This window comes from Astatotilapia calliptera, chromosome 18, assembly GCF_900246225.1.
Source record: "Astatotilapia calliptera chromosome 18, fAstCal1.2, whole genome shotgun sequence".
NCBI classification, from domain to species: Eukaryota; Metazoa; Chordata; class Actinopteri; order Cichliformes; family Cichlidae; genus Astatotilapia; species Astatotilapia calliptera.
The window spans coordinates 20187902-20212537 of NC_039319.1; the positions used below are offsets into that span (position 1 = coordinate 20187902).

Consider the following 24636-nt stretch of genomic DNA (forward strand, 5'->3'; position numbering starts at 1 on the left):
TGTGATGAAGGGTGCAGAATGGAGGGGGGTGGGTGTTTTGGCGGTGGGGTTAGGTGAGGCAGTTCGGCATATTTAACACAGAGCTGTGGAATTTTCTGGCGCAGTCCGAAATGTTTTGAGTAGTGTTTACTTCCAAATGGAATTCATTCAAGAATCGGCTGCTTTTCCGACTGATTACACTGCACATAAACACAGTTGCATGAATTTACTACAATAGCGCAGTTATTCTGGAAGTGATCATGTTTGCTGTGGGGCAGTGTTTGAATAGAAAAGCAGACAAACAGTCTGATGAATAGCCAGATGTACAAACTCATACGGATGCCCTAAGCAAAGCTCAGCTGCTAGAAACGAACAAGGCGATAGCGTCATCATGTAGCTCTCATTCGCTGAAACCACTTCCTGTTCAGAGGCCTAAGGGCAGTTATAAGGGGTTTGTGTGTGTTTCTATATGTGTATCTGCTTTAGAGCAGAGTTGGGGAACTGTATGCAGTAATTTTCCATTTTTAGGCAGCAGCAGGAAAGCAAACACCTCTTTTTTTCTCTCTCTCACTCTCGTCGATTCTCTCGCTCTTTCACAATGACTCTTTTTATCGGAGCACAAGATCTCTGGAGATGGGTGGACCTCAACCCAAAGTTTCCAGCATTGACTTGGCACTGTATGTTTTTCGTGTTTGTATTGTCCAGCAGATACTGGTGACTCGTGGTCATTGACTGCATGTGAGCAGGGTTAGGATGAGGACAGCGTGTGCGCAGTGCAACTCAGGGGAAGAGTTGTTACAGCCAGATGTGGACAAAAGAACATTGTCAGGCCCAAGCTGACTGTTCAGCAGCTTCTTCACCTGTGCACATGAAAATTACAAGAAAAGTTTAATATATTTTCACAGCTTAATCTCCTGAAATCTTCTCAAAACACTGCAACTTTGCAAAAGTGGGACATAAGGCACTCATAATACTCATAAGCAGTTTAGTTTACTCAGCCTCACATAGTTAAAATATTGTGTTGCCAGATGTCAGAAAATAATTTGGATTAACATTTTAAAATAGCCAAAACAAAAAAAAGGTGGCATCCAGTTATATTCAAGTTTTAGCAAACTGAAGACCTGCTGCAGCAGCATAACTGCTACAGACATAACACAACGTTACCTACATGTCACAGACTCCTGAGTTCAGTGTTACCCACTGCGAGAGGATATTGACTGAGAGAGCAGTGGTGCTTTTATCTGCAGGCGGATGTTTAAATTGTCACACTGAGGTAGAGGTTGCCATTAAAAAGGAGTGACTGGCAAGTATACGGTGGCTTTTTGAAGGACTCTGAAGTCCTTTTTTAGTAGTTTAGACTCATTTTCCACTAGGATATGTGTATTAATGGAGATGGGTAATACTTTTTTTTTTTTAAACCACTCGCCCCATTTTTTCCACTGGTAATGAAAAACAGAGCAGGTCTCCGAAACCCACAATGGAAAGAGAAGCAGAAAGTAAAAAGACAGAGAAAGAGCAAAAGAGGATAGAGGAAATATCAGAAAGAAAACCTGTGGATTTGTCAGATAATTGTTCACACTATATGATAAGGCATAAACCTCTAGTTCTGCACACGCACACACACACACACTCTCTCTGCATTAGTCTTTCTAAACAGACCCGCAGCAGCACTGAGTGAAAAATCAGCTGCCCTAATTCTCTTTAACACAGATTGAGAGGTTGAAATAGGACTAACTCTCGAATGAGTTGTGTTACATGAAGCCACATTGCCCACTCCCAACACGCAGACACTAATGCAGCCTCCTGGACACATGTGCACATGTTTTCTGCCCATGAGAGAGGATCGACCTTCTTCTTGAGAAGTGTATAATTAGCACAGGTCTCACATGATCACTAGTGCATAGCTGAGCAGGTCACACCCAAAGCCAGTCATTTCCCCAACAGCCACTCTCGCTCTCTTTTCGGCCTTTTTCTTTTTTTTTTTATGTCACGGTCACGGCCTCACAAACATCTGTCCGGCACTAAATGACATTGTACATAATATATTGATACCAGAAATAGTAAAAAGGAGTTAAATCATGATTTCTCATGGCAGTAATCATATGTGCACCACATTCCCTCAAGCTAGAAAATCAATTACAACCACGTATCCATCTAGGCCACAGACCCGTAACAGAGTGGAGGTGCTTTTGAATCTGCCCGTGCTTGAACAAGATGCTTGTGGGTGTTTGCTGGCCTTACACTTGGCCTTAACCTCAGAGTGCAGCCGTTTCTGTTGCCTGTCTATCTGGTTGGTGCAGCACAGACAGCTCAGCTATGTCGAAGCAGGGTAAATATTTAGAGAGGGATAATGGTAGCCTGGACTCCCTGATTTAAAGTCAGCTTTGTAACTTTGCCCGTCAATGATTAACTGCAGAGCAGATAGGTGAGGTGTAATAAATTGGAATCTTAATAAACAACGGGCCTCATAGCTAAAACTAATCTAAGCAACAGATTAACTGATGAGGCAGATGTTTAAAATATACCCGATACTTCGAGGAGGTACAGCGTAGTAACTTACTTTTAACTCACTCTAGTTGATACCACTTGTTCTCTCTGCTTGTACACTAAAGCTGATAGGAGTGTAACAGGGGCTTAATGTTGCAGAAACAAGCGCGCAACTTGCCTCATTAGTATATGAGGCAAGTTGTTCTCTGCTGTAAATGAACTTGTTGTTGCTTGTTTTTAATGCTCATTAAAAGCGCCTTCTGTGCTGTTCCACTCGGTCTGTCTGTTGCATCAGGACACACCCATTCCTGGGCAAGATGGGTCACATTACACCTGGATAACTACCCTACTAGCACAGCTATTACCACACACGTATCGTACAACACAAACCCGTGTGGAATTAGGTCAGGAGCAGGTCCTTGTTTAACCCCGGATGGCATCCCAAATGTTTAAAAATGCAAGCAGTTGATCGTCTACCACAGAGAACCATTTGAAGATACACACACACACATGCTTTCACACAGCATAGACTTTGTGCTTTGTCTACCTGCCAGCCTGACACACCCACTGTCATCACGTTTCTGAGCACATGCACGTGCATTACATCGGGATTTGTGGTGCTGTTGCGGCCGCTTCGTTTGTGTTGCTGCACTGTTTGAGGCGAGCTGGATGTTAAATGAGAAATATTTGCTTGTTTACCATCTGCACACCAATTATTTGTTCAGGGACCGTTTTTTCTCGCTTTGGCACATTAAATTCGACATAAAGCAGGTGCTACTGTAAAAGGCCAAGTCTCAAGTATGCTTTACATCCGTGTAAAAAGAACTGTGTGACTGAGGTTGGCAATTAGACTCAATATGGTTTAAGAGTTCACTTTAACTTGAAGAAAACAATAATAGGGGTTAACAAAAGAAAAAAATCTATCAGAGGTACACAAAAGGTAATCGGTTTGCCAAAGTCAGCTGCTAGAAATGAAAAAAAAAAAGCAGAAGTACTCATGTAAATGCCTAACAAGCTGCTAGACAGAGGATGTAGGCATACGTTTCCCCGTTGTTCATGATACCTCCCACGTGAGCCGAAAATCCAGAAAAAATAGATTGCAGTTCAAAAATATACAAAAAAGTAACAAGTGAACTACAGGAATGAGGAAAGAAAAAAGTTGCTGAAAGAAAAAAGCAATTACCTATAAGTCACAGCACGAGCATCACCTGATATCAGTCTGATTGCAGATGGTTTCCCCCTGCTGAGACTAATCACGGAAAGATGCCACAACAAGCAGCGGTAAAAGGCTGAGGGAGCGTCCCCAGTGAAGATATATCGTGTGTTAATATCTATGGACTGAATATTTAAATTAGTCATTTTCCCCACAGGATTTTCCACAATGTGTTAAATATGCTGGTTTATTTGACTTTATGCATTGCTGTCCAGCTACTTTTCAACGCCTCACGCTGGTGGTAATTCTTTTTATTAGGCCGCTTACATTTCCCCACATGGCTCTGTCTACGTCAATGTAAACACGCATAAAAGCTGCGACCTGACACTTTGTTTTAGCCATTATTTTACACCTGATTTACAACTTCTGGTCTGGACTGCATCTGTCTGGCTTTTTCTCCCGTTCATTCTCTTTCCTCTATCTGCCTTTCCTCTCGTTTCGCTGGTCATATTTTGACAGCACGTTTAGATCCAGTACAGTGAGGTTAAATACACACAGACACACCAGACAGACTTTTCTGGTAAATATTAACCATGTTGCTAGCTGACGGCATTTTTGTGATTTCAAACAAATTTTTCTGCCAGTCTCCGCAATGACTGACTGTATATGGCCACGTGCATTCAATACCTGTCACTTTTTTTGGCCAGCGATAACCTGAGGAACACTCTGCCACGTTAAATCAACTGCAAGGGTTAACGTAAGCACACCACACACGCTAAAGACAGACAGATGTGCCATTTTCCAACACAGCAGCCACAGATGAGCACGTGGAATCCAAAGTCGGTCATAGGTCAGCCGTACTCACTTTGCTTTTGATACACTGACTTTCAAAAAGTGCAAGCCATAGTCATCAAGGTTTGTTTTCAGTGCCATGGTGCAGATTTTCAGTCGGATTCTGGCAGGAATGATGTAACTCCTCTTGCAGACTTTTCATCTTAATTGCATTCCTAATGGGATTTCTATGACTGCATACAGAAAAGCTCTTTCTCCTCTTTAAATATATTTAAGGGGTAGATTTATTCATCTGTACGATACAGCTTCTGCTAAACGGATGCCGTGCGTGGCTGTGCTCAGTCTTTCCTCTAGCTTATTAAAATAAACTGAGACCCATAACTGGGATTTTATTTCAGTAAGTAGGCGTTTTTAGTTTTCTTTCTCCTGGCATCAATGGGCCTATTCTTAAGTCTTTGTCACATTCATGCTTGGACCACGCTAATCCTGGTTGATGCACACACTAAACCACATAGAGCCTTTTCCTTGGCCTGCTTGTTTTAGGTTGTGTGTGCATCCTTGTCACATCAGCGCATCTATGCATCTTGTCTGTGAGCTTATGTGACAGAAGATCAGCAACAACAGTCTTTTCTTCTCGGTGTCAGCCGTCCCTGTCCCGGCATCACACTGGGCCCATTTATAACACCAGTGATACAATGATTACTTCTCTAGCTGCCCTTTCTGAATCTGTCTTTAACGTACAGACTTAACAGAAAGCTACAAATAGCCCGAGGGTTTGTTTGCTCCACCCAGTAGCAAATATTGACAGATCAAAGTCAGGATTCAAGCGTTAAATTATCCGAAACTCGTAAAACATAATCTGTACTGAGTCCACCCCTCATTTCTTTATATTTTGTTGGGAAAATGGGAAGTAGGTGCAGCGATTTACTGAAATGTGTGAATATATGGAAACACAGTATATAAGGCAAAAAAGTGGTTTTTACAATTCTAACAAGCTCAAAAGTCAATATTTGGTGTGACCACCTTTATTCTTCGACACAGCCTGAACTCTGGCTGGCAAACCTTTTTGTAATTTCTTTAAGTAGTCTTTAGGAATAGTTCTCCAGGCTTCTCGAAGGACATTCAAGGCTATTCTTTGGATCTTAGCTGCGTTTTGTTCTGTTATCTGTCAAGATGATCCCGAGCTGCTTCAGTCATATGAGATCTGGGCTCTGGGGAGGCCAGGTATGCTTTTACTGTATTAACAGTATGTTTGGGATTATTGTCATGCTAAAGCGTGAAGCTGTTGACAATCAGATGCTTTCCAGATGGTATCAGAATCTGATGGTACTTTTCTGTGTTCATAATTCCATCAAATTGGCAAGATCTCCAACCCCACTGGCGGAAATGATAAAGCCTCCACCATGTTTTACAGATGACCGTAGACACTCACCTCCCAACTTCCTCTGTTCTTAGGGACAATATTTGAACCAGGAATTTCACATTTGGATTCATAGTAACTTCGTGAGCAGTCCACTTGTTGTTTAAATTGGCATACCTCGCCCTTTTCTTCCTGTTTGATTTCATTAAGAATGGCTTCTTGACACCCAGTCTTCCACTAAGACTGTTATAGACAGTTTTGTTGTTAATGTATGTTTGGGGGCGTTGCATCCCGGAACCTTCAGAGGTTTTTCAGGGTTCTCCCTGCCGGAATGTTATGCGTGGGACAGTTTCCTGTATGTGTGCGACTAGCTGTGGTTGTTTCTAAAAGTGGTCAGTAAACGTCCTAAAACTGGCACTTGAGTTTCCGAGCATTTTTATCCTGAGGTTATAACAAAGACCATTTCTGTTTAAGGCTTCAGTGAACAGTAGATGGATCAACTGAAAGATCTGTGTCTCAGGTTCTGTGTTGGGTCTGGTGGATTTTTATTTTGCCTTGTTGATGCAAAATTAGTATTTTATCTCATTAAAGCTGCTGTTATCTTTGGTATTTTTCAATTCATATCAGTCAAATTCAACTCAACTATGTGTTTTTGTGCAGTAACAAAGTTAGTATTGAAGTGTTTTTTGCAAAATTGTCCTTTGCATGTAGACACAACGCTGGTTCATCCCTTGAATTAGGTGGCCTTATAATTTTTGAATGACTTATAGGTCAGTCTAAAGTGGCTTAATTCCTCTGAAAATGGTCAGGCACAAGGACTGGACTGAAAACAAGCCAAAGTCTAAGTAAAGAAACTTGGAAAGAGCTTCAGAAACCCTGGAGAAGTATTGATCTAGCCCACCTTTAAAAAGTTACAAAAATTCGGGCTCCTTGGAAGCAAAATATTTTTAAAAAATGGAGAGGTGGGTCAAGACTTTGGCACAATACATTATAATTAGTGTTGGTAATGCCACTGGTCCGTGATTCAAATCAATAGAAAACACAATGAACTGCAAGGTGTGCCCATTCGGTTACATTTTTCACGCTATATAGTTTATAACAAAGAAACAAAATTATATCAACTTTATTAATAGTTACTGATAACAGTACTAGCAGATGCTACAGTTAGCTAGGCTATCATCAATCCCACAAGACAGGTGAGCGCGTAGCTTGAGGGCACAGCCGCTCACTTAGATTCAATTCTCTTAACACCTTTTCACTCTGCCACTCCCTCTCCTCGGTCCAGCTGTCACGTTTACCCTGCCTCTTTTCTCTCCGTCGATGCCAAAACATTAAGGAGGCTATGTCAGGCGCTGCACACTCACATGCTTTTTAGAAGTGACTGTGAGGCAAAAAGTGGAAAAAAATAGTTGATAGCTGTCCATGTGTTTTTCTCTTTCTCAATTGCTCTCTGTGTGCCTGTCTTGTTTTTCTTTAAGTGCATTCCTTCTCAGAATCGCAGTGTCTGGGCCTGTCAGACTCATGGCAACAGTCTTAATCACTTTCTGCTTGTCTTCAATTCAGTTTTCATTGTCATCGCAAGGAAAACCTTCTTTTACCTTATTTGGCGAATCTGAAACTTAAAATATTCTCCATTATGCATTCGTTTATTTCATTATATGTTATTGAGCAATGAGTCACAGTCAACACCCTCAAATGTAGGCTTAATTTAGGCAGGATAATTCATGTGTTGTTGTTTTCTTGACCTGGAACAGTGACACAATCTGAACACCAATTATTAGCCCTAATTACTTTATATGATGGTCACAGACAGCAGAATATAGCGTATGACTTGCATTTGTGGCTGTAGCCTTGCTTGCAAAATCTTTTAGGCTGGATTTAATTCTGAAGTTGCAAGTTAGCTGTTGCTAGTTCCAGCTGTTGTTTTTGCAAACTTTATGAATATCAGAATATAATCTTCCATAATAGAAAGAGTATGAGGCTAAACCACTTGATAAAATGCTGTAGGAGAGGAAGAGGGTGAAATCGTCCTCGTGCTGGTGCCAAGCCCGAAAGGCATAATCACACACAGAAACAGGATTAGGCCAGTTGACAGTGGGATTAGAGCCGTGGATAGGATTACAGACTGTGAGATCAGATTAGCATAATACATACCAGATTAAATCTGTTAGTGCTGCAAACTAAACTAATCATTATTACTTGGCTACTGATAGAAGAGGCTTTTTTCCCCCTGTTGTCTGAGACTTGTGCAGATGGTGGCGGGAGTGACAAGGGTTAAAAAAGGGAGAGCAGAAAGCTGGGACTAAAGGAAGGTATATAAAAGAGAAAAAGGACCCCTTTAAACTTTTTTTCCTTCTTTTATAGGTCTTGCTTAGGGTTGAAATGCATCACAACGCTGCCACTCTGAAGTGATAGAGATAATGATGGAGTCTTGGTTGAAAGACAAAAAAATGTGGAAGGAGATTGGTACACGTAACTCATCCCAGGCTAAGGGGCTTTATTTGTAGGTGACTTTGTTTTCTCTGTATTAAGATCACTTCCCCATTTTCTTTGTCTGTCTCCAGATTGCTTTTGTAATCTAAGCTCATTATACACCACGACTGTATTATATATTTTATAACAAATAAATAAATATGTATATATATATACAGGGCATTGTAAGTCTACTTGTCATTCTTTAGTGAGAATATATTGCATCCCACTGCATTACTCATGCTTTAAGTTTTGAAATGTCTCATTTAGATAAAAGAAAGTCTTTATTTCTCAACCCAGAAGGCCCAATATTAGAAAAAGAGCCCACCTCAGTCATTTCAGAAACAGTGTTGCTATTGATGCGTCATTGCTGCCTCAGACTTGCGATTTCTGCTCAGCGACTCTTCTTTCTCACTCTGAGGCAGAGCTCGGAGATGATTAAATGAATGTTACCGGGCTACGTCGCGAGCACTGGATGGCTTTCATAAAGTGCTGCGGCTCAAATCAATACTCGTGTGATTGCTCTGTTATCACGGATAATGAAAAGCAAGAAACTGACCTCGCAGGAGGAGAAGCATCGCTAAACTGAGAAAGGGGGACATTAATGTAAACGAAGTCACATGAAAGTTGGTTTGTGTATCAAGAGATAGCAAGAGAGAGAGAGGCAGACAGGGAGAGGAGGGGGGCATGTGAGAAAAAAACAAAAAAACAGAGGGAGGTCTAAGTTTGGATCCAGAGCTCCTGTGTACGTGACATCTGACCTGAGGGATTTCTGAGAACCAACACCCTCTCGAGTGTGAATAACTCATTGCTCAGCCTGCATTTTGTGTGTCTGTCTGTGTCTATATGAATAGTTTTATGTGGATGCTACTGTGTCACATGCATGTGGGTGTTTACATTTGAACCACAGCTGCAATTTGCGAAATATTTTTCTCCTAAAACCCAGAAAATCCGCTGATGCATTCTGCTCACATTTTTCCCACAGCCACACGACGTACCTTATCGCACTCTGTGTGGTCCGTGTTGTAACTCTATTCTAGCCTGTAATCCTCATTCTCTCTGCCGTTGTTGGGTGAGGGCGGGGATGCGTCACCGTAACCAGTATGGCTATTATCATAGATTGACACTCCCTCTTTTCTTCATATCTCCACAAGGCCCGCTGGTCACATCAACTCTCTGACCACTAATCTTCACTTCACAGATTACTGGGTGCATTGAGCCCCAATAAGGAGATGTGGGCATGAGTACGAGTGCGTGTTTATGGTCTGATATAGACATGCAGGCCTCAGCAAAGAAACGGCACTACATCACTAAGACTCCAAAGACCTCTGCTGTCTTCTTCGCTGTCTTCAAAATCTGCTGTTAATTTGATGCTAAATTAAGTGACTGAAAAGAAAAGAAAATCTATTTTTCTCTTCTCTAAATGGGTGTTATTGATTGTGAATTGCTAATTACTTAATGCTTGCAAATTTAGCAGGGATAAGATGAGACTATCACATCGGAATATTTCTGGCTCGCTCTTTTTTCCAGTAATTTGGGTGCTTGCTGTTTTACCAGGAAATTCCAGTCAACGTGCACATTAGTATATTGACTGAATTAGCTGTATATTTTATGTTTTATGCCATATTTGGGTGCATGGTAGACAAAGAGACCAACTGCTGGGTCCGGTCCTTTGAGTCTGTGCTATTCCCCAGCAGAACAAAGCTTCATTCAGAGTGTGTGTGAAGAGAAAGGGCTTTCATCTCTGTGTATGTTTAGACAGAAGTCAGTGGAACGCAGTACAGAGAACAGAGTAGCTTCACAGCACAACTCAACACAACTGAATCTTACACCATAACATCACACCACAACGCTGGAGCATCAAAGATAAGAGGGGAAGTGAAGTTGGATCAACTGTAACTGTCTCTGTAGTGTGTTTAAAAGGATGTAGGTTAACGGTATGCAGGATATAAATACATCCACGGTCACGCTTCAAATGGGTTAGGCTGCAGTAACTAGAATATTGTGTGTTTGTTTTTAGGTATTTATTTTTTTAGTAAAAGGTTTGGACAGATTGATGTCCTCAGGAAATTATGCTGCAGAGTTTCCAGTTATTTTTTTGAGGGGGCCAAAGTACAGTGGCCCTGAGAGGACAAATACAACAGAAGTGTTGATCGACCAGCTGCGCAAATGACAAGCTAACAGTAAACGGATAATAGCAAACATGTGTCTACAGTATCATCTGAGTCATGTGATTAAAACACACATCTCAGATGAGTCCTCTGCTTCTTTTAAACGTGTCTCAGTGCAGTCTTTCACGTGCTTTGGTTTCTGTCACTTCTGTAGCTCGTCAGTCACGTAATTGTCTCCCCAAAACCGCGTCCATTGTGCTTTGTGTTCTTTAGTGGCGTTTTACCTCTCAGGGCCACCATACCAAAAGATCACAAAATGAATTCAAGTGATTGTGATGTATTTAAATTACAAAATTTGAACTATAAAAAATATAGACCAGCTCCTATTTCACTAGCATCTGGCAAACATATAGTTAGTCTGGGTTAAATATAGTCCAAACAGAATCACTGTTTCAGTTGATTAAATTTTAACCTTTAGGGGAATCTTTGAAAAAGTTTAATAAACTGGAGACTGAGTGGTTCCGCTGATGTTTGCATCTTGACATATACGAAATGTAAACCTACCAAGTAGGGCTGTCACTAAATCAGAACGTTGATACCAGAAATAAGACAGTAAAAACTGAAACAATCAAGTGACCATGTTGAATATGTTAGAAAAATAAAATAAAACCAAAAACAATAAAGCTAGGAATCTCCTTAGCCTCACTTTAAAAGACCTTGAAGTTACAGTTTACCTGTTTTCTGCAGGCGTTTTCCTGAAAAGAGCAGAATTATAACTGAATGCTGCATATCGCTGTTTAGCTGTGCCACATGCAAGAATAGCTGGCTCTTCTAAGACATGTGTGGACAGTTCATAATGTAGCAGCAGTTCAGAGATGATCTGGTTTTTCGGCCTTAATCCATTCAGACTTTTATAACAAACTATATTTAAAGGTTGCAAGTCAAATGGATACAAAAGCCCCCATTTTACTGAATACTTTTAACTATAGTCTTCACGGGAGAGACGTTTTTCTTCACCTGTCTCGTGTTTCCCTCCTTCTTGCTGGCTCGCGCACATGCACAGTGCAACATCTTGCTGCATGCTTCACGTGTGCTCCTTAAAAGGATGGGATACAGCCCCACCCAGCATTCTTTACTCATTGGTTCATTGTTTGTTTAAATCCCACACAATCACCAAAGCTGGGTGTGTGTCTACGAGTGTGAGACAGAGAGCTAGAAGAGAGTGCGCTCAGGGTGGGACATGTTATTGCAACTTATCATCAAACAGCCTGCCCAGTAGCCAGTGGGATTATTGTTCCCAGTTTGGCCTGGATTTTGGCAAGTCTGAGCTCACCGGGGGAAGTGCAGACTCTCACTATTAAAATAAAACATGGCCTGGATTGAACTTAAAGAAGGCAGGGAAAGTTCAGTAGTGCAGCGGCTGCTTGGTGAAAAAGCCCCGCTGTATTAACGTCGTATTATTCTACTAAATCATGACCTATAATATGTAGTTTAACCCCCCTCATAGTTCTTATCACCTGAACTTGGAAGCACTTTCCTGAAACACACTTTGAACAATGAAGACAAATATGCCCTCTGCTCATCAGCCTACACTGATTCTAGGGAAAGAGAATGAGGGAAACAGCTAATGATGTGGATGAATCATTTTTGATTGTTTTTACATGTCTTGCATGAAGCAGTGACAAACTCATCTATTCACTCATTATCAGGTATTATGAAAAATCCCTAAAAAGAAGAATTTGAAGCTTCCATAGCCCAGCCCACGTTTGATTTGCATAATTATCCTTAAATCCCGTCATTATCATGAGACAGTGCAATGTCCTGCTCAGACTGAGATCCCATGGTGGAGTCGAAAGAGCTGGTCAGTGATAAGAATTATCGGAGGTGATGTATCTATCTTTCGTCGACATAGTTTGAATTTTTTCGCGATGGAAACGCAGACAAGCAGTGAAAGATGCTCCTTAGCTAGTCGTGGCTGCAGGGCAAGCTCTATCTGTAGCGTTTCCTTTGGCGAGCTTCTCTCTCTGGCAGCGATCGGGCGGATTTCAGGAGTCACTGTGTATTAGAGGAGAAGTGTCTGACTGCTCTGTTACCGTGGACACCATCTGTAGCTGCTCCTCGAGGCTGGTGATGTCACAGTAACAGACAAAAACACGACGCGAGGGGCTACGTTTTCCTCTCATCCCTGTCTGCATCTCTTTTCTTTTTTTCTTCCCACCCTGCTTGCGACAGCTCGCAATGGTCTAAACTGATCACTTCTGCAACTTCTAAAATTTCACTGTTACAGCCGTTGAGTCACCATGACTTTCATTTTACGCTCTCCGTCTCTCTCTCCATGCGATCAGAGTGCTTTCTCTTATGTGACCTGCTTTTTTTAAATTCAAAATGGCTGCTAGTGATGGTTGATGACATTTTCTTTTCTCAAAATGATTGAACTAAAAATCAAAGCAGCATTTTATTTTCTGCCCGCCTTAACACAAAAACACGTCCATATACAAAACTGCAATAACAAATCCAGCAGTTGACGGTTGAGGTCATATGAGGTGAGCGCAACATGATCTTTTATGCCTTTACAACCACCCTGCTTCACCTACCCCTCACCCTCACCCACACCCCCCCCACACACACACACACACACACACACACTCCCTCCCCTCTCTGGATGTTGTTGTCACTCTCTGGATGAGTGCTATTAGAACCTGCTTTCAGCTCCTCTTTTTTTGAACACACACCTTAGTGCCAAATTTAAAATCCTTCTCCTCACATTTAAGGTCTTGAATATTCAGACCTTATCTTAAAGATCTCATAGTACCATATCACACCAATAGAGCGTTTCACTTTCAGACTGCTGGTTAATTTGTGGTGCCTGGGGCATTTAAAAGTAGAATGGGAGGCTTTCAGGCCTATCCCAGTTTAGATTTCTGGAGACACTACTTTTAAGAACTTAAAACTTTCCTTTTTGATAGTATATATTTAGGGCTGGATCATGTGACCTGAATCCTCCATAGTTATGCTGCAATAGTCCTTGGCTGCTGGTGCACTGAGTGTTTCTTCTTCATTCACCTTTTTCCACTGACTTTGTGTTTATACAGCACTCTGCATTTAATCCTAACAGGTCACAGCAGATGGCCACTCCTCCCTTGGGCTGATTATATGGAGGTTTCTGCCTATTAAAAGGGAGTTTTTCCTTCCCACTGTTACCAAGTGCTTGCTCATGAGGGGTTGTTTAGTCTTTGTCTTACAATATAAAACAGCTTGAGGTGACTGTTGTTGTGATTTGGCACTATATAAATAAAACTGAATGCGAATTCAAAATGAATGAATTGAATGTGTCAGAATTGTCGAGGCCAGCTCAGCTAACATATAGCCTGGCCTGTCCTAGATGTTTGAGCACATGGGCTAACAGTTGCTCAAAGACACATCTATATAAAAGATGAAAGTGTCACGGTCTGGCTGGGGCAGACCGTATGTGTTGCAGAGGAGGACTCAAACGCAGACCAAAACGTAGTGTGGATAAACAAAACAAGCCGTTTATTGAGGCTAGCAATGAGGGTAAAAATAATCGGGCATCGGTGAAAACTAAACAATAACCTAAACTGGGTGAACTAATAACAAAACATGAAAAAGCTTAACCATAGTGAACTGACATGGGTACCTGGGGATGAGACATGGATGAGCAGACGACCTGACAACAAATGACTGAAAGCACACGGACTAAATACACACAGGATGATGAGGGAAGTGGGAACACATGGGGAAACAGCTGGCACATATGAACATAATGACGTCACCGTGGGAGAGTAAAACTGAACACGATGAACACAGAAACACCAGACCTCTTCACAATAAAACAGGAAACATAAAGAGACATAGACATGACAACCCGAACTTGACAACGTAAGACACAGACATGAAACGCATGAAGAGCAGGGGAGATTTAACATAGTTGGAAACACGAGGGGGAAATAATAAGAACTAGAAACACCTAGGCATGATAACAAATGAACTTAGGAAACCTGATGGGCTTACATAAACTAAAACTCAAAACGCTGGGTCAACAGACCCAGGATCATGACAGAAAGGAATAAAAACAAAAAAAGAAAAAGAGTATAATGTGTTTTAGATCAGTATGAAACTTTTAAGTTGATTCAAACATCTATTTTGCCCTGCGCATTAGGAAATAGCCACACATTTTTTGACTCATTGACACTGTGTGACATAAAATGTGAATAGCTAATCTGCATAAGCCATTTTTATGGCTCTGTCTTTGTGTCTGTTTGTCTTCTCACTAAATAAATGAGTCCTATGTTCATTTTTATTCAACTTTAGCAAATCTTTACTCTCTGCTATCACTGCTAGAATTTCATAGCAAGTTTAACACATTTTCTGAATGACACAGTGCTGTCTCATAGCTGTTCATCAGATTTTTGATATAAAAAGAGAAATAATGAAAATATCAGGCCCCTTATCTGTGCGCTCCATTTTGTTATCTAAGCAGAAGAGAAGATAGCAGGCACAGAGCATAAGGGAGACGTGTAGGTAGTCATAGTCCGTGCATCTGTCTTAATTGCTCTTAACCAGCTATCTGCAACACAATCTGCTGTCATTTTAAAAGGAGCTCCAAGTAGAACTTGAGATCACAATTTCAGACAAGTGGATACAACAAAATACCTTCAAAAGGACCCCCTGCCATTAAATTTCCCCTCAGTGCTCCTTCCTGTTTCCTTTGCACCTGTCCGGTGCTCCAGTGTCAGTGAAAGCAAAGGAGATGGAAAAGTGAGATGAAGTCATGACAGAGTATAGAAATGAATCCCAGTGGGGTCAGCTCTGTCAGCGAGGGAGAGCACAGTCAGATCAGCTGTACCGCAGAGCTGAAAGGAAATACGCGCCTTTCCTAAACTGCGGACGTGTTTTGTGTGCGCGCTCTCATGTTTGCGTGACATACATCTGCCACCTGTTAGAGGAACCTGACCCCAATGTGCATGCATTAATGCATATGCATTCTTGCCTGCACAAGAATGCGCTTTAGTGTGTCAGACCTTTTCCTAGACTACTCCTCTCCAGACTGAATATATAATTGGATACTCGCAACAGGCAGCAGAAAGGGATCCCTGTCTTAGATTATTATTCAGAGGCTTTGAAGCGTGACCTCCGGATGACTGCTGATATAATATAGACAGATCATATGAGTGGACGGTATTTTTAGCACCATTTAGACATGTAGCCAAGCTGGATGTCTGGAGAAAAGCAGCGCAGCATCAGTTGACCTCCTGGGGCTAGTGTACACATACACACATGTCCCAGCTGGGACTGGCAGAAATAGCAAGCTGTTAACAATTAGTGATAGACTCAGGCCAGACCCAATGTGAAACTGAGTGTCTGACGTTGAAGTAGCTATAAACAAGGATGCAGGATTTCACTAGTATTAGTATTTAGTATTTATTTATTTATTGTCATTGTCAAGAACAATGAAATTGCGTTTGGGGCTTCCACACAACCCAAAAAAAAGAAGAAAATAATAAATACCCCTTAAAACCCAAGTGTACATATTTAACCCAGTGTGACTCCAATGCAATAAGACAATCCTTAGCAATAATGTTCGTAGAAATTCAGACAAAGACCTGAGAAACATGACAAAATACAACAATGCAACCCATTCAATATTATTGTACTGTGAGATATGATATCAGATATGATAGTTATCTATTTAAGAAAGGGGGGGGGGGGCAGGAGGGGGAAGAGAATAAAGATATGATGCACCAATGCAGACCAGTTCATTGCTATTAAGAAGTTGGATATGGTTATTGTCCGTGAGAGGGGGGCAGAGAGTTCAGGAGCCTCACAGCCTGTGGATACAGGCTGTTGGCCAGTCTGGATGTTCTGGCCTGTATAGACCTGTACCTTCTCCCTGAGGGCAGCAGATGGAAAAGGTGGCGCGCAGGGTGATGTTGGTCCCGCAGGATACTGTGCACCCTCCTCAGACAGCGAGTGGGGAAGATATTACTGATCTCTGGCAGACTTGTTCCAATAATTCTGCCAGCTTCTTTCACCACCCGCTGGAGTGCTTGCTGATCGGCCTTGGTGCAGCTGGGGAACCACACTAGAAATCCATACGTCAGAACGCTGCTGATGGCACAGTTGTAGAAGTTCAACATCAGAGATCTGGGAATGTGTGCGCTCCGCATTCTCCTCAGGTAGTAGAGGTGCTGTTGGGCCTTCCGTGCAACTGAGGTGATATGGTTGCCCCAGGACAGGTCCTCGGTCACAGTTACCCCCAAGAATTTAAAACTGCTCACCCTCTCCACCGCCTCACTGCCAATGAAGAGAGGCAGATGGTTGTTATGACCCCTCTTCCGGAAATCTACAATGATCTCCTTGGTCTTTTTGGTGTTTAAGACCAAGTTATTGTCGTGGCACCATGACTCTAGTTGTTGCACCTCTGTCCTATAGTTTGTCTCATCATTGTTGGATATAAGTCCGAGCACTGTCTTGTCATCTGCAAACTTAACAATGAGATTGGACGCGCAGGAGGAAATACAGTCATGGGTGAAGAGAGTGTATAGCAGAGGGCTCAGAACACACCCCTGAGGGGCACCGGTGTTGACCACAAGGGTGGAAGAAGTGTTCTTACCCACTCTGACACTCTGTCTACGGTTAGTGAGGAAGTCCACAATCCAGTTGCACAGAGAGGAGTTAAGTCCCAGTTGGTGGAGTTTGGGACGGAATTTGTATGGCCGGATGGTATTAAAAGCCGAGCTGTAGTCTACAAAGAGGAGCCGTGCATAGGTGTTCCTGTGTTCCAAGTGCTTCAGTAATGTGTGCAGCACTGTGGCGATCGCATCCTCGGTTGACCGGTTCTCCCTGTATGCAAACTGGTGCGAGTCCAGGGATGGTGGAAAAGCAGCTCTGATGTGTTTAATGACCAGTCTCTCCCGGCATTTGGCGGGAATGGGGGTGAGTGCCACAGGTCTGAAATCGTTCAGACATGTGACATTTGACTGTTTTGGGATGGGAACGATGGTTGCTGCTTTGAAACAGGATGGTACCAGTGAACAGGACAGTGAGGTGTTATATATAGAGGTGAAGACGTCCGCCAGGTCCGCAGCACAGTCTTTTAGCACCCGGCCCAGCACTCCATCCGGCCCGGCCGCCTTCCTGGTGTTAGTGCTCCGGAACACACGCCTCAGCTCATGAGTGCTCAGGACTGGAGCAGGATCGGTTGAGGGGAGAGGGGACAGGACAGGGTCGGTGTTCTCCCTATCAAAACGGGCATAAAAGAGATTTAGATCCTCAGCCAGAGTAGAACTGTCGGCTGAGGGTGATGGTGTTCTTCTTTTGTAGTCCGTGATAGCCCTGATGCCCTCCCAGACCTGCCTTGGGTTTGTGTTGTTCTCAAACCTGGCCTCGATACGCCTCCTGTGCTGCTGCTTGGCAGTCTTGATGCCTCTTCTCAGGTTGGCCCTGGCAGCACTGTATGCCTCCTGGTCCCCGACAAAAGTGTAGGAGCTCCGGGCCGCTGCGTCTGTGCGCGCCGCCATCTGGTCATGGTGTAACTAGATTGAACATGCACCATGTGTTCATTTTTCATATTTTATTGTTACATGCAAAAGGTGGTGCGCAGTGTAGTGGTTTACAAGGTTTACAAGTGAAAGCTTGTTTAGATCTACGAGGAGACACAAATCCCTTTAGGGTGTCTGGATTGAAAAATTCTGCCAAATCAAACACACCATGCTGCTGTGGTGACCCCTTGTGAATAATGAGAGGTTTTTTGGTTTTTTTAGTCTGCCAAGCCTTGAAGTAATGCTGATATAATGTTTAGCACCCTCACCAAGCCGAGAGTGTTAGGAATGACATTAGTTTAGCAGGTATTTGGTTGTTAGGCCAATTACCTGGGTAAACCTTGGCATCGTGACAATCGTACAGGAGCTGGCGATCCTCACAGTTGTTACTCAAGACTATGGATGTCTATACAAATTTTATAACGGCCAGTTTGGTAGCTGCCAAGACATTAGGCACCAATAACTGTTGATGTAAATCAGCGTCAATTCCAATAAAAGAATGTTGCCATAAACCTTAAAACGCTGAAATCTGCGAATTTTTGGCACAGGCAAACTACTCCAGCTGATCAATTTAAAGTCAATATAAAGTCAATAATGTTTGTCTGTACCCTGTTGCCATATAAGCATCTTTCTGAATCTGGCGTTAAATGCTGTCACTTCTCTCCACTCCTCTCAGGGCCGTTGTTCCAGGGAGAATTGCAAGTACCTGCACCCTCCTCCCCATCTAAAGACCCAACTGGAGATCAATGGCAGGAACAATCTGATCCAGCAGAAGAATATGGCCATGCTCGCCCAACAGATGCAGCTCGCCAATGCCATGATGCCTGGCACGCAGCTACCACCTATGGTGAGAGGACACACACGTATGAACATACCACAGCTACTGCCCACGGTGAGATTACGTACATGTAAAAGCTCACACATATATGGCTCCTTCTTGTCTGCGTGGCTCTTTCCCGTCTTTTGAGTCCCCTTCATGTCAGTGCGTGTCTTTACGGAAAGATCGCAGTTTGCGCTCCCCGCTGTCCTTTAATTCCTCTGCCTTTATTTTGTTTTGCTCCAGCCGATGTTCTCGGTGACACCAGGCCTGGCCACCAATGCAAGCGCAGCAGCAGCTGCAGCTGCAGCCTTTAATCCCTACTTAAGCCCTGTGTCACCAAGCCTGATGCCTCCAGAGATCCTGCCCAGCACCCCTGTCCTCATGGCCTCCAGCCCTGCAGTCAGCCAAGTCCCCAACGCTGCCGCTGCAGCCCAGAAACTGCTGAGAACAGACAGACTTGAGGTAAAACACAAACTGACTGAGTGTGATCTCATCTCTTCTATGAAAAACTTTCCATTACAAACTCTTCCTCGTGGTGTATCTCTTTGTTAGTCAGAGTAGAGTTAACCTCAATGATAATGAGCCTGTAAACAAGACATATATTGATGGCAAGCAGCTTAACAAGCATAAGAATAATGGTGCCCTTACTTGATTTGCATAAACAGTTTCTGAAACGGAATTGAATTATAATAGCTGGTGCAATTATGCAAAGTAGAAACCAAACTGAAAGAAAATAAAAAACAGGTTGATAAACTGTGATGAAATGTCATCGGTTTATCACTCGTATAATCCTGATGAACTGCATCTCAATTAAGTTCCCGTGGAGATGGTGCTTTCGCTCATTGCGTTTCACACAATGGCACAAGACGAGCATAACAACAGAGGCGTGTTATTTAGAAGAGAGTGCTGAAGCTATAATCAGCGCTCAACGTATACAAACCGCACTAAAATTACACTTTTGTCACGTTGTCGTTAAATAGCACCTTTTATGTGTCAATATCACACAGCCACCATTTAAAATAGCAGTTTTGTGTGTTTAATAGCATCATGTCACAAAAGTAGCATAGCGCGGTATAAAGCATGTTCAGTCACACACTGCTGAAACGCTCACAGGAGTAAGGCAGAGTTGATGTCAGGAAAGCAACAGCCGTTATGTGTGCCTAATTTAAAAGAAAGTGCTGCCCTCTGGTGTCTCTCGTACTTACAAATGTCTGAGATGCAACACATAGCTGTGTATAGGGGATAAAATGTATTATGAGATTATACGTATTTGTGTTAATGTAGAAATGGTTCAACATAGTGTGGACCTTTCTGAATGCATTATAGGATCTCACTAATAGTTGAACAGGAAGTATCCAGATATATCTTGTGATGATGGATAGAGGAAGGCTCAGCACAGGCTGAAAGAATTTCACGGGTTAACTGGTTTAGATCAAATCACTTCAATTTGTATTATAATATTAATATTTGAGATTTGAGTGCATAAAACAGGATTTTTTTTCTGTGTTCTGTGCAAATCTGAATTTAAGGCAATTTTAAGTGAACTGGACATAGACTATTACTTTTACTAAGGTCATCATTTTTTTTGACAGTGAACTTTATAGATTTTGGTTGTTTTTGTGTTTTAGTTTTATTTTTTGCCTGGGTGGATTTGGCAGATGTGTGTGTGTTAGTTTTTTATGCGACTTATTGTTGGACTGAGCCTTTTCTTAGCTGGGACACTCTTGTAAAATAGATTTTTTTTATCTCAAAGGTCTTATTTTTCCTGGTTAAATAAGGTTTGAATTAAAAATAAATAAAGAAATCTCATATAAATATTCTGTACAACGTTTTCTCCCGCGGTGGTGAATTTGGACATGGAGCCTGCACGTTATCATTCGCCTCATCCCATTTGTCTGTAGGTCTGTCGGGAGTATCAAAGGGGCAACTGCTCTCGGGGGGAGAACGACTGTCGCTTCGCTCACCCCGCAGACAGCACTATGATCGACACCAACGACAACACCGTCACTGTATGCATGGACTACATCAAGGGTCGGTGCTCCCGAGAAAAGTGCAAGTACTTCCACCCGCCGGCTCACCTGCAGGCCAAAATAAAGGCTGCCCAGCACCAGGTGAACCAGGCCACAGCCGCCGCAGCCATGGTGAGCAGTCTGCAGAAGCACACTCATTTACCACCCACACAACTGGCTTTATATTTACGTTAGGGTTAGCGACTGTAGAGCAGATGTGTTCTGTGTTTCGTACTCAACTTGCGTAACCTTCCTGGTTGGTATAATGTAGCGTTCTCAGTTCTGCTTTTGCCAGGCCAACCTTAAAGGTCTGCATGTTCATGTAGGTGAAACCTGCTCATATCTGGATGATAAGAAGAAGGATCGGACAATAGTGCATTAGTAGCTTCGTTATTCCCATGCTAAGCCTTTTTTTGATTGTTGTTCCTTTTTCTATCATCGCAGAACACGAGTAGAGAGTCCAGTTCCTCTCTGTCTCTGTCTCTGATGGCCTGGCCTTAATTGTGACTCCATTGTTTCTGTGCTTCCTTACCTATAACTTCTCTTCCTCTTGACATTATTATAAAGGATTCATTGTGCTTTCAGTCCTGTCTTACAGTAACAGCACGGGTGAATAATAGTGCTGATCAAAGTGTTTTCTACATGCTTTTATTGACGTAGCGAAACAGAAAGCTCGGGGTGAAGCGTTGCAATGTGAACCTGACTGATGTGCACAGTGAAATGGAAACCTGTGAATATGTGCTTCCATATGATTTCCTGTTCAGTCACTGAGAATCGCTTACAGTAATGGTTGAATAATTTTTCTCCTCGCTATATTCATCCATCTCTGTGTGACAATGACTAATGTAGATGAGTAGCTGTCATCGATTCCTGATGATCATTTAACTGTCGAGCAGTAGAGCTAGTGTCCACACTGTGCATGCCTTAGTCCTGTTATCCCCTTGTATATTTGCATTCCAATGATTTGTTTTTTTATTTGTTTTTGTTTTTCTCACCTATACCCAAACTGCACTGCTGCCCCCATGATGCACCTCTGCTTGCTGGTTTATGTTAATGCGCTTGAACCCCATTGGCCCATTGCCATCATGTGCTCGCTGCCTGCTAATTAAGACTCAGTCGGCTGTCAAATCACTGAAGCGACCCCTCGACGCAACCTTTGACCTGGTACTATGACCTTTCACCTTTTAGCTTGGCATGTGGCTTTGTTGTAGCGCAGTGTTTTAACCAATGATACCTAGCTATTTCTGTTGTTGTTGTCTCAGTGCAATGTCTGTCTTTTCCTCTTGTTGATCTGTCATGATTGGCTGTGATAAAGTGATTGTGGCTTTCCGGGGTTACAAAAAAAACCCAACGGTCGCATCCAAAACAGCTTTTCTTCTTGTACAGATCACCTCAAGCACCAAGTCTAAATGCGTCATTTTTCTCGGAGCCACAATCAGTTCATCACCCGTAGCTTTTCTAACAACAGTCAGTGAGGGCTAAGGAAGTAGAATTTCTATAAACGGTGGCATGGCTTCAGTGTAACGTCTTAAGTCAGTGTTCAGTGTTGTGGAGCAGCTCAATCAAATGTGTGCATGTCTGTGTCGCTAGTGCATGTCAGATGGATAAGGGTGGGGGTGGTGATGGTGGTGGTGGTGAGCGGGCTAAGAGGGAAAGCCTTTAAAACCATACAGGAGTGATCCCACCGTAACAGATTATTACAGTTCAAATGATAGTTCACTCCATCACCAAATGTTGTCACGGATATTCAGACCTCAAGAATGGCCTCAAGCCAAGATGAAGCCCGCACGCGAGAGCACTCATGGTTTTTAAACAGCAGGGATCCGCTTTCTGAGTTACGTCCCTTGGCCTAAGACCATTTTTGACGTTTTTGTCTGCGAGTGAACCATCACTTAAACATGCTTACACAGTTTATCATGGAGCTAGCAGTGCAGCCTCCCTTTTCTCTGTGCTTCTTACCTGTTACACCACTTGTTAGCAGCCTTATTGTTTTAATAGTTAATGCTTGCTTATGTTGCACTTAGTCAGCCTTAAGACTGCAGAGTTAACAATCCAATGTAATGAACATATGAATGCTTGTTAGCTAGTAGCTCCAGTAGGCACCATGCTCCTGCTTGTGTAGTACTTGTGTCAGACTGCTGCTTGCTTGCTACTGATGATATAATGATATTGTTATTGTTGTACACACAAGGATGTTGTGACAGTGCTCCTCGGATGTCCTCTAACGTATGTACCTTCTTTTGTTTTCTTTCCTGTTTTTGCCTCTTTCAACACACCCTCTCTCTCTCTTTCTCTCTCTCTGTCTTACTTTTTCCTCTTTTTTTTTTTTTTTAACCTCTGTCTCTCTCTGGCTTTTTTATTTTCCTTTTCACTGACCTCCCTCCTTCTGGATGGGCAGGGCATCGCCCCTAGTGTCATGGCTCCCCTGCCAAAGCGGGCAGCCCTGGAGAAGGCCAACGGGGCCTCTGCCGTGTTTAACACCGGCATGCTCCAGTACCAACAGGCCCTGGCCAGCATGCAGTTTCAGCAGCAGGCTGCTTTCCTCCCATCAGGTATGGCTCCCAAAGCGACCACAACGAGTGCTCTTACCAACTGAGTGGATGCCTGGATCAGTCTAACCTGGCTCCTGCTTGGCTGGGGTCGGACAGAGTGGTAGATTGCAGTACAGAGCAGATTTTGTTTTTCTTTTATAAAGAGGGATTAAAAAAAAAAAATAGGCAAGTGATAACTCTAGATTTTAATCTAGGCTTGCAGGGATTGCATGTGTGTATTTCAGTGTTAAAAGAGAGCTTTGAAAAAATGTGCTTTATGCTTTGTCCGGCTTTGCATGGCCAGTAGGTATTAAAATGGGTTACTATTTCAATCTGTCAACTAATTGCCTTAATATAATTCTTTATAGCTACCTTCACCCCATATTAAATGCAGGCCCAGGATGATAGGTATGAATACTAGTAATCCAAATAATTTGTATTAGTTTAGTTTTTTTTTTTAGTAGGTTGTTAGACTTTTCACGGTGTGATCACTCATATTTCGAAGAGGGGCTTCGGCTTGGGCTGGGATGAATGGGGCTGGGTAATGGTATCTGGTAACAAACACCAGTTTGAAGAGTCTGGCTTCTGCACACATCTGCTGTTCCTCTCACTTCTTTTTAGAGTATGTATGTAATGTTTAATGCTCTGTAGTTACACTCATAGCCCTGCTCTCACTCTGTCATTCGCACCAAAGATGAAACTGTAGATTCACTTAATTAACTGGTTTTCTGATGATGAGTTTACCTCTTCGCCTTTTCCAATCACTGATGTCTGTGTCCAAGAGATATTAACCTTTTTTTCCCCCACGTTATCTCTCCCTTCGCTCTAATGAACCTTGTGATGGGCTGTTTTGATTTCTCTTCCCTATCCAATCCACTTCCTGTTGCACTGCATGATGGACAGGCTCAATATTGTGCATGACACCTGCAGCCAGCGTTGGTAGGTCCCGGCTTTCCTTCTTTAGTTGTTGTTTGTTTGAGTCGCAGTTTTAGTGAAATGTACTTTGTTGTGTTCATAGACAATTTGTAAGCATTTTTGTTTGGTGACCTGAGAGTCAGTCCTTTGGTTCCGTGATTTGAGGCAAAAGCAAATAATGTTTTATATAAATGTTGTTTATTTCATGTATAAAAACATCCTCATGGTTTAACTGAGCTTCGTTATTTTGACCTCTCTGCCGTATATATTGCTCGACCACACTTGTCCTCATGCTCGTTCTAAACTTGGCTTTTGGCTAGTTTAACCTGACACCTGTAGAAACCCTTTGAAAACATTAAACAAAACTGAGGGGGGTTTGTTAGAGTGGTGACCTTTGTCTCCCTCTGCCACATTCTAGTTTTTGTTTTTCTTTACTGGAAGAGTACAG

At 42.6% G+C, this 24636-nt stretch overlaps 1 protein-coding gene across 20 annotated transcripts in view; it reads left to right on the forward strand.

The window, feature by feature from the left end:
• mbnl1 (muscleblind-like splicing regulator 1) overlaps window positions 1-24636 on the forward strand; it is a 43545-nt gene that overhangs the window by 13407 nt on the left and 5502 nt on the right. For 7 of the 20 annotated variants that reach the window (XM_026150847.1, XM_026150845.1, XM_026150850.1 and 4 more), the window contains exons 3-8: window positions 18590-18805; window positions 18977-19195; window positions 20635-20874; window positions 21853-21906; window positions 23141-23294; window positions 24177-24212. In XM_026150847.1, the coding sequence (XP_026006632.1) occupies window positions 18590-18805; window positions 18977-19195; window positions 20635-20874; window positions 21853-21906; window positions 23141-23294; window positions 24177-24212 (919 nt within the window). The remainder of the gene's footprint in view (window positions 1-18589; window positions 18806-18976; window positions 19196-20634; window positions 20875-21852; window positions 21907-23140; window positions 23295-24176; window positions 24213-24636) is intronic. The other 13 variants (XM_026150852.1, XM_026150858.1, XM_026150854.1 and 10 more) reach the window with 7 other exon arrangements.